The 14,834-nt window shown below is 36.0% G+C and overlaps 1 protein-coding gene across 2 annotated transcripts in view; it reads right to left on the reverse strand.

Moving 5' to 3' along the window:
- LOC131429631 (proton-coupled amino acid transporter-like protein CG1139) overlaps positions 1 to 14,834 on the reverse strand; it is a 30,368-nt gene that overhangs the window by 11,019 nt on the left and 4,515 nt on the right. Inside the window, exons 1-4 of one of the 2 annotated variants that reach the window (XM_058593882.1) lie at positions 1,920 to 2,048; positions 1,682 to 1,855; positions 1,341 to 1,613; positions 1,197 to 1,281 (exon numbers count right to left, since the gene is read on the reverse strand). In XM_058593882.1, coding sequence (XP_058449865.1) covers positions 1,197 to 1,281; positions 1,341 to 1,613; positions 1,682 to 1,818 — 495 coding nt within the window. In that variant the 5' untranslated portion in view covers positions 1,819 to 1,855; positions 1,920 to 2,048. Of the gene's footprint in view, positions 1 to 1,196; positions 1,282 to 1,340; positions 1,614 to 1,681; positions 1,856 to 1,919; positions 2,049 to 14,834 lie in introns of those variants that run through there. The other variant, XM_058593880.1, reaches the window with a different exon arrangement.

The raw sequence follows: 14,834 nt of genomic DNA on the forward strand, positions 1-14,834 counted from the left end.
ATCAGTTTTGATCAATTTTTCAGCAATGTTTGATGAAAAATTTATTATATTTTATAAATGTAGATTTAAATCCCCTAATAGGAAAGTTATCAACACTGCTTCAATGCATTTGTAGAATTTACATTTACAATAACGGTCAGCGCTGCATCGACTTTGTAGCATCCCGAAGAATTGTGGTACGCAGCATTATTTTCCCCTGGAAAGACTGAGAAAGAATTTGGTGCCACCTCACTCAACAATGATTGTGGCAGAATTTACTCGGCCATCGGCAGGGTTTCCTAAGCTACGCTAGCTAGTACAATCCGAGTCGAAAAACACCGCTGATACGACGAGAAGTGTCAGCGGTTAATCGACGAGAGGAAGAAGGCTTATGCGTAAAAACTGCAGCGCCGAAACAGTACAGTAGTACAGTACAAGGCTAGAATGAAGCAACTGTACCGGAAGATCTATGAGAAGGTTAATCGCTTGCCCACGAAGCCTTTGTACCGCATGTCGATGCCTGTCGGGGTGGCAAAGAAAAACCTTGCCATGTATATAAGCGTGATGTAGATAGGTGGAATCAGTTCTTCACCAAGTATCTCAAAGAAGAATTAAAGCCCAACTTGGAACATCCGCTGCTGACGAACAGTTCCCAGCACCTCATCTGAAGACGATGAAAAACAGAGATAAACAAAACAGGTCTTTCCGATCGAGGTGTATTAGTTCCTTAAGTAAAACTTCATCTTTTTGTACAGCAGGCTAAACGCGAGACCGCTTGAAATGAAAAACCGCGATATGTTTTCGCTATCTGTCAATGATTTTTCGGGAGCTTTACTTATCGTATTGCGACTCGTTTTTTTGTTCACAATACTTTTTTCTATGTTTCTGTTGTTCTGGCCAAAAGCTGTTTGTTCTCGAGCGAGGTATGAAACCGAATTGAATCAATTATTGATCATTTGTATTTTTTTGCCTTTCGGCACTACTGAGGACTTAACTTGCAAAGGGGTTTTTGATAATAATATAATTAATATAATTTTCGTTTTGCTTCGAGGATGGATTTAGACAACAAGGTCAGAAATCTTTTTGCCACTGCTACTTTGAATTGGTCTGTACAGTCATTCTAACAGTTTGCATACAAGTACAAGATCAAAATCTTTTAAATGTGTGTCTTTTAAATTTGGTAATAATGAGCTACGACACCATGCGAAATTACCTACCTGTTTTATGTTGGTAGCCACGAACACTATGTAAACACAGCATATCCCAAGCTGATAAAGTATCATAAACCCGTCAACGATTATGCTGCAATGATTACAACAGTCGGTTAGTAACAAGTAATGGGTTCAACACCTAACACTCACATTGAGAATGGTGCATATTTCCTCAGACACTGGGGTCCTTCTTCCAGGGCCATTTTCATCGAAATTGGATAAGTCAGTATGGGGACTCGGTGCCTTTTGCATAGAGCATACTGAGCTTGAACTAGAACATGTAAACAGTACGTACACAGCACTCCAATCAGTATGGTATTGATCACTCCGGACACGTAACCGGAATTGCAGAAAGCCTGAGGCATTGCCAAGATTCCCGTACCCAGAGACCCCTTCAGCAGGTGTACCAACGTTTCAAAGTTACTAGAAAATTAGACGGAAGAGGCATAAGTAGAAAGTTGCTGGCGATGGTAGAGACGCTAGTTACTTACGTCGTTGGGTGAGGCCGATTTCGGTGAAGATGCGGGTCGTAATTCTCGTCCACTATCGTCTCGCCGTTTCTCGTTGGAGACGGTTGTTTACTCAGCAGCTGCATGTCAACGTTGACATCTTGCTTCGGGCTACCCATTGTGAAGTCAAGAAATGTCCGGGAAAATTTATATTTTCTGTAAGAGACGAAGAAAATATTTAGCCATACTTAGAAATGTACAAATTGTATTCGAAAGTAACTAATCAGCCATCCGACACTAATAATAAGCGATTACGATAACAAATTGGCGAGATCAGATGAGCCGGGTAATCGATTGCACGTGATATCCAACAGCTAATTAGATTGCAACGATCCAAAAAACCAGTTCGGTGCAGTTGGCTAGCTTCGGAAAGAATTTAAAAATAACTAACAAAGTAACGGGCAAGTTTAATAGATCTTCGCTAAGTGCATCATGACAGATTTTTCATGTATATTTTTAGTTGCAAACACACCCCCTGTCCTTGGTTCAAACTAACCAAAGCGAAATTTCACAAGTGCAATTTATTTTAATCGGGTTCAATTGAGAGTGCATCGCTTGTTAAAGTACATTCGTACAGTAGGGGATTTGAGAGTGAATTCCACCAAACTATACCCAACAAGTTTCTTACCTATCGTTCAAAGAAAAAATCCATTGCTTTCTAGATCGAAATCATGTTTCACAAGAAAAGGTAAGTATTGAAATCATACTTTCGCAACTGATATAAATTATGAATTTCATGTGAATTTTGTATTATTACAATTAGAAACGATCTTTTCTTCTGTTCAAAACAGAATAATATTACGAGAACTGCGTTACTCTCAATTCCGATTGCATACTAAGAAAACAAGATCCAAATTTGAGCGACTTCGCAGCAAGACAGTGATGTCACGATCGTTCCGCTATTCACTTATTTTCGTTTGGATAAAGTTTTAGCACAAGTCTTCAAACTAACAGGGGAGCGTGCCACTTGAGCCAAGTAGTTCTGGTTCCTGCTACATTCAACAACACTTTGAGAAACAATCGTTGCTAGTTATTCTAGTAGATTTTAGCTTCTAGCAGAAACTTAATCGAGATTTTGGCAAGCATCCATATCACTTTTTGTGAAACGAAGTGAAAATTCAAAATTATTTCAACTTGTATACATTCGGTATAAGGGATTTGAATTTTTGTCTAGAAACGTATGGTTTTTTTTTATTAGATTTTCTAACAGAAAAAAATGTGCTATATGTTTTATTGCGTTTTATTAAGAATTTCGTTAATCCATGAAAGTCTTCACGCTATTTCGAGAAACCATGCTAAAAAAGAATCCGTGCTATTTTGAAAATTGTGGAGTGAAATATGCTCTATTTTAAAAAGCCTTTCCTTTTTACCTTTTTTATATATATAAAAACTAGGTATAGAATTCGCTCAAACTTTCGAAAAATTTTCCGAGGCCGGGAGGAGGGTCGAATGTCATATACCAATCGATTCAGCTTGACGAACTGAGCAAATGTCCATGTGTGTATGTGTGTGTCTGTATGTGTGTTGTCAACAAAGAGGTCGAGATCTCAGAGATGGCTGGACCGATTTTGATCAAACTAGTCGCAAATGAGAGGTCTCCCCGTCACCCAGAACTCTATTAAATGGTTTTAAGATAGGATGTTTACTTTTTGAGCTACACAAAGTTTCATGCCAAAATTTTCAGTTTTTTGACAGTATCTGTCACATTTGACCTTGAAAACAGAATATGTTTTCAGACTTAGATTCCGCACGGTAATAGCTATCCAACAAGCCATAGATTGTTAAAATCCGTCCATTTTTAACGGAGATATCGACATTTTTGTGTAAGCGACTTTTCCCCCTATTCCAGCAGTAGAAGTTTTGAGCGCTGTATGGCAAATAAATGCTTGGGAGCAACGTAAAACACGATTTTTATACTGTTACATACAATTGTTTCTAAGTGCCAAAAAGACTGTGTACCTTTTTCATGACATTTTACCTCGGACCGATTTTAGCACGGTTCGTTTTTGGCAACATAATCGTTCGAATATGACATATATAAATCAGATGATGGCATCATTTTCGAGTTGAAACCAATTCCATAATTATATTGTTTTAAACTACTTAGAGCAATAAATGCTGGAAGAACATAACACCAATATACCATTCGAATCAGTTCGTCGAGATCAGCTAATGCGTGTGTGATAATAATTTCAAAATAAATAATTTCACTCAATTTTTTTCGGAGATGACAACCGTTTTCTACAAACTGAGATCCATATGAAAAGTCGTATGCTTCCAAACAAGGTTCCTGAATTAGGTTTGGTTCCAACCTCTGGTTCCGGAACTACAGGATGATATGTGAAACGAAATTAAAATTGTGTAACTCATTTCGTAGATGGGTGAACCGATCTAAGATTCAAATGAAATCTAAGAATCATCTAAGATTCTAAAGAAAAGTTTTAAGATTTTATAAAACATCTTGTTTTTCAATCAGATCCAACTACCGGTTTCGGAGATACAGGGTGATTAGTATAAAAATGTCTATTTCACATAAATTAATCAGGTTTATCGGGTTAGCAGATTTGGATAGTCGATAACCAAATAAACTCATTTCAGTTTTAGTGATATTCAGTTTTCGATTCGGAAGGCACCAAAAATTTAATTCGTACTACGATTTCTCAAAGATGTTTACACTGATATCAAACATTTTGAAACAAATGTAAACTATACAACTACTCATGTGAATTTATCTGACCTCGGCTACACCGATTTTCGAATTCCGGTTTCAGTATCGAATCGTTTCTCAAAGTTCAACCGTTTTCTCAAAAAATCCAAATTGAATTTCAGAAACAAAAATTGAATATTAAATAAACTTATAGTCCCATACAAAATTAATGAATTTTATCCAATTCTGACTTCCGATTCTGGAATTACAGGATGATGAATTTTTAAAATTCAAACCGATATGGAAGATGACAATCCCGAAAAGCTTCAAGCTGGTTCCTTAATACCGGCTCTGGAAGTACCATAAATTACCATAAACTCTAAAGTGGAACTTACTTCGACATACCATGAAATTTTCAATCGATTGTCACACTTTTAAATTCAAATTTGATCCGATTTGCAGTTTCGACATTACAGAGTAAAGAGTGATTAAAATCTCAAATTGTCACTTAAAACGACGGTCATTAAAATAATATCATGAAAACTGAAAAACCGAAGAATATTCATGCAAACAACTGCTAGGTGGATTAATCACGTTTTTAATACATATTTTGTTGTACAATTTTCAAACCGACACGATTCATAGAATTTTTCATCTATTTCTCAAATAAAACGAAGATCATTTTCCAATGTGAGTATTCGAGAATTTACTGGAAGAGTCGAATTTTGAAATACGTGCCGTTTCAGGAAATATACGAATATTTTCATTATGCAATTTTTTCCCTGGGCATTGGCACAATTTTAAGACAGATTGAATGATCATTCAGGGGTTTGGTATCTCATGTGTACCGGTTTGTGCTCAAGTGCACATGACTAATTGTAATTTTTACGTTTCGCATTCAGCTCATCAGTGCGTCAGTAGTTTATGTTGTAAATAACAAATACTTCACGTCTGCTCAGCTGTTTATGTTGAACCGTTAGATGGCGTTAGCAGTTCAACATAAACTACTGACGCACTGATGAACTGAATGCTAAACGTAAAAATTAAGGTTGAATGATGTAATCGCGGTCTCAGGGCTTGTCTGTATTCTTACTCAATGTAGAAGGATACACACCAATAGCCATAGGTGATGTCTGAGAACAATAAAATGAACAGGTTGACAGACATTATCCATGCTAGAACAAATATTACGCTTCATTATACGAAGAATAATAAATAAATAAATAAATAAATACGAATCTACTAATCAAATTCAACTTTTGCAGTAGTTTCACCATATAATGACCAAATCAAGTGCTCTTTGCTATCATTGGGAGCCACAAATGGCGTGGACAACATCGTCCAAAATTTGCACACCTAGTAGTTTGGTTGCATGTTAAATGTAGCTCTCTTTCAGATTGCATTGTAAAATGCCACAATATTGTCAGACATTCGTTACTTTCACTCAATTCCATACTAATGCTCCACCTACTCAAAAATCATCATTTATACTCTATTATGCAGATGCATAAAAATATACATTTATTTTCATGTTCAAAGTTGTAGATTGAATGCATTTTTTAATGTTGTTTATACATTTTCTGATGTGTTCTCATGCGTAACGCTGATAAAGATAGAAACAATTAAAGCAGTTCAGAAAAGTTAGTGTTAGTAGACCAAACATTTCAATATCATTTGTAGATAATAAAAGTAATAATCGTTTGTACCGCTTGAGGCACAAAAAAGCAGGGCTAACGCCGAGGCGGATACAATGCGAAATTCTCCGAAGTTTCACAAACGAAGACAGTAAAAGCAGTGGCGTATCTAAGGGGGGTCACTCGCCCCGGGTGCAACGGTTTCACGGGGGCTTTTTTATTTTCTCGTCCAAGTCATCTTTCCGGAGATGGAGTTCAGCTTTTTTTGTTTTGCCGTATGTTTTTGCTCACTAAACCGAACGGCAAGTATCATTTTGCTCCGGACACCAAATTCCAAATTCCCTATGAACGTATCATTTTGATGATTAATACAGCAATACCAGTGTTCATTTGGGCACCATAGCCGAGTATGTTTCTCGAAATAACATAAATTGTTTTGAAGAGTTTGTTAAAATAATATACTTTCATACCAGTTCGAGTGTTTTTGTCAAAAGCCATTTCAACTAAAACCATTCAGCCGAAAGCCATTTATTAAAATCATATTCAAATATCTTTGTGATTTTTAAGGACATTTTTGTACGATAGGCTTCTATTCACGGTGTCACGATCAAAAATTTTTGAACTTAAATTTGACGCATTTTTTTTACACAAGAACAATCTTCACATTCCTCTTTTTGAAGATATGCCTGTGCAACATCATGCCTATTGTTTGATTCTGACATTTGCTCTACAGTTGTGCAAATGTCACCAAAGCTAGAAAAGCAACGCGTAAAAATTTTACTTGCTTGTCGGAAAAAAATCCCAACTACTCACACGCCAAGTTGGCGAAACTATTGAATGGAACCAAATCAACTCCCATCAACATAGTAAAAATGATCGACGAATCAACGATTTGTTTTTTTATTCTTGTTGAGGCGCTGTCTTGAGCTAGTTTTAAATTTGATTAATGTCTAACTGGGAAAACAGATTGGGAAAATGACATGCGAATGCAACTATATAATGAAAACCCCGAAAATGTTACCACAGAGACAGGACTCTAACCTGTAGCTATCTCCTAACCTCCTAATTAAATTACCCTGTATATGAAAACACATGAAGAGAATGTCCAATTGACTAGAAGATCCAAGCATGCTTTACTGTACTTGGCCACCACTGTATTTACTTACAGTCCTATATCTGCACTACAAGTCTATCCTTTCCTATTCTGCTTAGTAGCCGACATTGATTTGAGGTTTTATTTTTGTCTCTTTTGCTGCATATGGGGTACGTTGGTATAGTGTCTCGATATCGAGCAAAACCTGTCGACTGAAGTACGATCTCAGATGCTCAGATGGAATAATTGACATATTTTTTTTTATTTCATATAGTTCACTTTAAGATCGATACACTTATTTTAGCGATTTGACGGGAATAGGAAATTGATAATCTAGAGAAGTCAAAACGAACAAATAAGGTGAACGAGAAAGTAATTGCAGCCATAGATCGTCGATTTGAATTATAATTACGGTGCTTCTGTGAGCATTGTTTCATTGGCTTCAATAAGGCGCAGTAATACTCGCTGTGTATGGTTCTATTCTTTCACGAGGTAGTCAACAGAAAACATGCCATGACAATTTCTAAAAACTAACGCAATGACCTTCCTGACTCATTGATCCTTCGGGCACTTTTTCTGTTCTCTAGCGTATAATAGCTGATACAGGATTCATTACGCAACATCATGGCCAAATACGCTCCCGTTCAGGTGCTTAATTTGGAGTCAACAAGCACGGCATCCCAGAAGAAAATGGTAGTGTTTTTTAATATCCTAAAATTTCAATAAAATTCTACGAACAACAGCGTTCGTTCAATGCGGTACGATTTGACAATAAGCATAAAGTACGATACAGACGGTTTTACGATTTTTGAAAAGTGAAATACCTTTTTCGCCTCAACTTCCCCTACAAGTAAGTGAAATACCTTCGAAGCATTCCTCGGTTTGGAATGCGGTTAAGGTAATATCGAACAAAGCACTTAGTGGGAATGGCTTTATTGCCTATCAGATCGGTTTCAGATGCCACTCAGCTGACGATACAAAAGTCACCTGGTTGTGAGTTGGCATACAAAAGTAATATATTTGGATTAGTTTTGTGTCTTAACTTAGTGCTCTAACCAAAAATACGATTACATGCTGCATTTTGTGGCGAGTCTTCGAATTGCAACGGGCATAGATTTTTGTCCAAAGTTACTATATCTATTTACACTGTCACCTAGAAATATCTTGAAGTACGCTGAAAATTGTTTCTATTCAGTTCGCGAAGGAAACCATCCTTTCGAGATAAACGCGAAAAACCGTGACTGAGATGAAGTCAATCACACCATTTCTCTAAGTTAACAAAGCAATCGGTTCGTGTTAAAGGAACCTGTATGATGCTGTTTTAGTATAAAGCGACATTTAATTGGCGATGTTCATCATCAGTACCGAGACCAATTTAATGGATTATTCATTCAGCAGGTAGGCATAGCGCCAAATCTGAAACATCTGTAAAAGATGAACACTTTAATGTAGCTCTAGTTGATCGATGAACGGATGCTGAAAATGTTCCAATAATAATATTTATGCATTTTATCATTAATATAAGGATATCGATCACTCCATGATCACATCCTCGGGTACTGGAGTGAATTTGAGTGTCAGTTTAGAGTACGGTTTTGTTTTAGAGTGGTGCTTTACACATGGAGATCATTCACTTTTCGGTTCAGAAAAACTATCTGATTCCATGCGCGTGGTTGGGAATCAAACCCAGATGAGCTGCGCAAATAGCAATGGACTTACCAATCCGGCCAATATCAACGTTTAAAAAAATAGCAGTGTAACCCACATTAGAACAAATGCAAAGTACAGCATTGGTAGTATATTCTATGAGCTACGACTTTGGTAAACTTTGAAGCCGAATCCTGGAGTTCGAATGGTTAATTACAGTGGTATGTTTCTACTTACGTAGGAAAACGGAGTCCAACATTTTTTCGAAATACATATTTGGAACGATAGAATTAACAAAACATTTGCTACTAATCTTAGACTGCAATTATAAAAGATAATATCCTTCCGACTCTAGAAAAGGATCCCATATCTTTGGGTTAATCTAGGAAATGTAAAAAAGGGTTTCATTTCAATGAATTCAAAAGTATCATGTGCATATTTTGTCAAGTATATTGTACGGCCTCTGCCTGAAATAGGTTTTTGGTGTCATTAACGGTAAATAAAATATAACAAAAACCAAAAAATCAATGACAACAAAATTTTAAGATATTGTTCCTAATTGCTGTTGCAAGCTTGTGAACGAAACAAATTGTTCCTAATTGCTGTAGCAAGCTTGTGTCAACAAATGAAGTTTATTGAACTTCAGCTCTAGATGGAGAAACAATGGACCAAAAAGTTATAGTCATTTATGGGGCGGGTAGGGTCTAACATTTTTGAAAAATCATTTATTTTTTTCTTTATATTTTCTTATAGTAAAACATTTCAGGAATATTATGTAAAATTTTCAAGCTTAGCTCAATTTTCAAGGAACAAAACTCTGCCTTTTTCTTTGCTTATCTCATACTGCGAAGAAGTAAGAGCTCGATACATAGGCCCAAGACTTCTGTTTCGATTGACCTAAAAACTTGACAAAACATTCTTGAAATGTTCCGTTATAACAAATTATAAAAGAAAATCTGATTTTTTGAAAATATTAGACCCTACGGGCTCCCTTGAGTAATAAGTTGTTTTTATTGATTTTATAGACAAAAAACTTTAAACGCGTTTTTCTCGAAAGCAGGTTTTGAAAGTCCGTGTCCTTCGTCATTCAAAAACTACTGCACCAATTTTGTTCAATTTTTGCACACACTTTCTACATATAAAAAATCAGACCCAAACGTTTTTCTTTTCGTTGTTTGTTACTTTGGGGAGTTTTTACAGTTTCAAAATGGCGGATTTTTTCGTGAAAAATCATAGTTCACTTTGATCAACCACCAACAATTCAAAAAGTTTTTAAAAAATCAAACAGAAACGTTGGGGTCTAGAAAAACTTCTACTCTAACTATGCTGCTTTGATTTGTTCACTTCTGATTAGTCTGCGCTGAGATACAGTGAACACCGCAAATCATGATTTTAAAGAAGCGTCTTCAAAAATACTCCTTCACCGACTTATTTCTCTATATTTTTCCACGAAAAAATTACAAAACGTTATTCGAATGATGCTTTTTATCATGCAAAACATTTGAATTTATTTTGTTGAACGATAATTTTGAAAAAAATCGCAAAAATGATGATTTTTTTCATCATTTAGACCCTACCCTACTACTAACATGATGATCATTTTAAATTATCTATTTTATGTATCGACAGTTTCTACGCCGTGCATAGCTTGGCGAGGTGCAGTTTGACATCAAAAATTCGTGAACGAAGACGTTACCGAAATTGCATTAATTAATTTCCTTTTGAAGCTTCGTAAAAGTCTTTAAAAACGACATTAGAATCATTGCAGCGACAGACTTCGTATCAAAGTATTTAAGGTGTTCAGTTTTTTTTTCAATTTATTTCCCTAATGCCTTGAAACTATTTTGCGTCTGGCTACCATTAAATTACCGAACGACATTGGTATGCAAATGTAAACGCATTTTGTGTATACAAATAATCGATCTGTTTTGATGTCAACTGCCACCCAAACGGTGGTGACGATCAAACATCGGAACTGCTGACGCAACATAAGCAATCTCGGAAGGCTAAACGAGAAAGCAGCTAACGAAAGTTTTTTATCAGCATTGTTCCCTTTTTGTTGACTACTGGCTGGGAAAGGTTTGACTCGATCGACTATTCGCAGAATCGATAATTCAATTTTGATCGTTTGGTCAGTTTAGAATCCGAACGCCAGCGCCATTAACCGGTATTTTATTGCTTATGCTGTAGGAGTGTATATATTCATCGATAAGCTCACATCGCCTAAACAAAACCTGAAGAATAACTTGAACTCAAACATTTTTTAGCAAATAGTACCCAGATACTTCCCTCGGTGCGCGATTCATGTTAGCAAAATATTTCTTCTATAATTGTAATTTTTATAATATTTGTAGTACATTTAGTTATTTTAGAGTTTTTATTCGAACTATACGAAACATAGCGAATGTATAGAAATTATTTTGGTCACAAATAGAGTAAAATATTTTTTAATTTTAATAGATGAATAATTTTTACATTTAAAAATATTTGAAATAATAAACTTTCATAATATGCAAAAACAAACTTGTCGAGTGGGGGTTATGTGTAACCGCACGAAATCACGTTCGACATTCCGTCGCCATTAACACCTGCTGAAATCGACGAATCCAGTATATATGGGAGATAGTGCTATAGAAGTGCGTGTGCATGATCTTCCCTCAAGCGTCACCGATTCTTATATTCGCAAAACTATATCCCAATACGGAGAGATTATCTCTATCGAGAAAGAAAAGTGGAAGAACTTTTTCCCCGGTATTCTAAATGGTGTACGTTTGTTACGCATACACTTGAAGAGGCCTATATCTTCTTATGTGATTTTCGGTCAATATACATATTAAGCAATGTGATAAACTTGACAAGGAGACAACCACCAACAACAATGAAGCATCCCCTTCAACGAAACCATCAGTATCCCAGCTGCAGTTAACAACTTACCCTCCAACCACCCAGCAACTGCAACCAATGTACAACAAGGCGCATCTACAGCAACTCTCAACGAGCCCGAGACTACGATCAACAAGAACAACGAAATGAAAACGGAAATCACACACAACACCGACGATGAAGCAATGGATAATGAGATAAGCCGCGGACGAAGTGACCCCCGATCCTCGTTGGATGGTAATGGAAACTCATCTCCCCCTAGAAAAAGGGTGACAACGAGATCCAATAGAAAAAAAAAATTTAAGTAACAAAAACATAAGCCAATCGGCCACGTAAAGCTTTTACGCAAAAAGGCCAGAATAAAAATTTTATTACAAAAATAAATTTAATTTAGATGCGTGTCTATTGCTTTGTCATCCGAAAGAGATTGAAAGTCTTTCCTGAATCCATTGAATGTCAACATTGCATTGAGGCGGGGCTGGTCGGTATAACGATGACCAGAGATCACGATTTGCTCTTTATACGAAATGGATCATCAGAATTCGATATAGCGAATACCTACCCGAATCCGAGATTAAATTTATTTGCATGTGTTAACGAAACACACATCTTTTTTCGGTGAAGCGCTGTCTGAAATGAGCTTGTGATAGATTGAACACACCCTCAAGAATTCTTTTTCAAAATACGATCTTCAGTGGTGCAAGTTTTGTCTTGATACTCTCGATGCCGGCTTATCCAATTTACATACCATAAAAATAAATAGAAATGAAAAAAATAGAACCAGATAAATCAATTCTACAAATCTCGACCAAGTTTGAAATTGAGCTTATCCGTCGTAGAGAATGATTTTAAGCGGTGATAGAAAAAAGTGTTTCTGAGGACGTTGAAAGTAAGCGAACAATTGATTTACCCGCAATAATGTAACGATATGCGTTACACCTAAACCTCCACTTACGAAGCATTTGATTTACATAACTCTTTTTACGAACCAAATCCCAAATAGTGTAATTTTCCTTTTTTTCCTATTATATTTCATAAAAAGTGTTTTTCATTATTTTCATTATTTAAAAATATCTGCAGATATTCCTTGATGCACAATATGAATTATGTTTGAGATCGTTCAGATATCCAAGATGGTGACTTTCAGTTAATCGATATTCCTTGAAATGGCAGTTTTCGGAGCGAATTTGATGATTAGATGCTGGGAAACGACGTTAGGGGTCGTTTAAAAAATCAACATGGCGACTTCAGGTTAATCGGCATTTCTTGAAAACATATTTTTGAATCGTATTTGACGAGTACACAATGAAAAATGGTTTAGTTCTACTGTCTCAATTAAAAGCGAGAATGTTCGAAAACGCTCATGTTTTGTTTCCCAGCAATATCGATAGGCTGTAAGTTTCCATCTTGGATTTTGAAACGACCTCAAACGTCGTTTTACGACATCTACTCATCAAACCCGTTCCGAAAATACTCATATTGTAATTTGGATTATTGATATCCCGGAAGTAGTCATCTTGAATTTTGGAACTCTTTACACGCGTTCCTAGTACACTCATAGGATAAAGTTTCACAATGTCAATTAAACAGAACTTTTCTTTGGCGAAGCAAATTCCAATTACCGAAACCTTTTTTACGAGCTTATTCGATTTCCCATTAATATTACAAACTTTCAAGCAAGTGTAAGGTTTCCTTTATGTATTTTTACCTTTTACATAAATTTAAAAAATAGGAATCGAATTCGCTCAAACTTCGACAGTGTTAAGTCTTATATTGTAAATTTTTCGAATTTAAAGCGATAACTCATACAGCTTTATAACTAAATCGATTATAACTGTATTCAACTACAAACACCGAAAAAACGAAATTTTCATATCACTCAAATATGTTCAAGAAAATATGTATAGTTATTAAAATTGTCCCATTTATTTTAATACATAGTTTTTCCTATTAATTTTAATAAAGCAATCGATTACTACTTATCTAGTCTTGAAAATGAAAAAATGTCTAATGAAAAAATATCTAATGCGGCTACGCCACATCGTTTTGGTTCATGTGCTGTCCGACTTCGCTACCGCTCGTTCGAACCTAACTAACCAGGCTTTAAAAACTGTGGCTGAAACAATTCTGGAGTGTAAACAATCATTGGTTAGAGCAATATTCATTATTTTTAGTGCCTAAAGGATATAATACATATCCACCCGTTCCAAAGGTACCACTAGAAGATTCATGAGTATTAGATCTAACAAGTTATGCAGCTACTATTTTAAAATTCTATTTTGATAGCGAAGGCGAAATATGCTTTTAAGAATATTCAAACTTTCAGTAAAAACTTACTCGAGTTTCAAGGATAACGTATTCAAACTTTGTCATTGCGTTCTGAAAGAATCGTTATATAGACTCTCCCATCTTATTTGGTACCAAAATAGTTTTTAAGGATGAACCCTATCAATTTCTACAAAACATCTACTATGATGTAACCTTCTAAAATATGACTGACAGAATCTCAACACAAATACCTAAGCTAATCTCCCGAACATTTCCGGATGTATGGTGCGTTTATTCCTTCAGCTGTTCAATTCAGTTCTTTCAGTGTTCAGGGGACACATTGACCCACTAAGAATAACTAGATAATTTGTAGTGTACTGTTCATCTGTTGGCACATCCAAACATTTGTCTGCATTCCTAGGTGGGATCAATTGAACCCGTCAGGAGCAGCGCAAACAAGTAGTAGATCACCCGGCATCACGAGTGCTGCATTATTATTGTCACTTGACTGCGGTCGAACGTCGTGAGATGTTCGTTTCAATTGCTTCGTTTACAAGCCTGCAACAAATGGCATAGAAAGCGAAGAAACAGAACAGGACGGCGAAACTTTGGTTCTTTATACCTATCTATTAGTAATTGCATACATGTCGCCGGAAGACGGAAAGATTTGTCTCGGCTCAATTGGGTACCATGTAGAGAGAGAGCGGGGTGCTTTCCCATTTACAGTTGATTGGAATGTCATGTGAAAATTGAACTACAATGCGAGTGTCGTGCGAGTAATCAAAGCACTGTACCTAAAGGTTGTATACTTACTCGATGAAAGGCATACTGAGCCAGTATTCAGTAAAAAAAATCACAATTTATTATCACTAAATGATTGATACCTTGATGCTGTTAGAAGCAATTGTTAGTTAAATTGAACAGTGAATATACAATCTCAAGAAACTGGTCGGTTTGACAACT

This window comes from Malaya genurostris, chromosome 2, assembly GCF_030247185.1.
Source record: "Malaya genurostris strain Urasoe2022 chromosome 2, Malgen_1.1, whole genome shotgun sequence".
Lineage (NCBI taxonomy): Eukaryota > Metazoa > Arthropoda > Insecta > Diptera > Culicidae > Malaya > Malaya genurostris.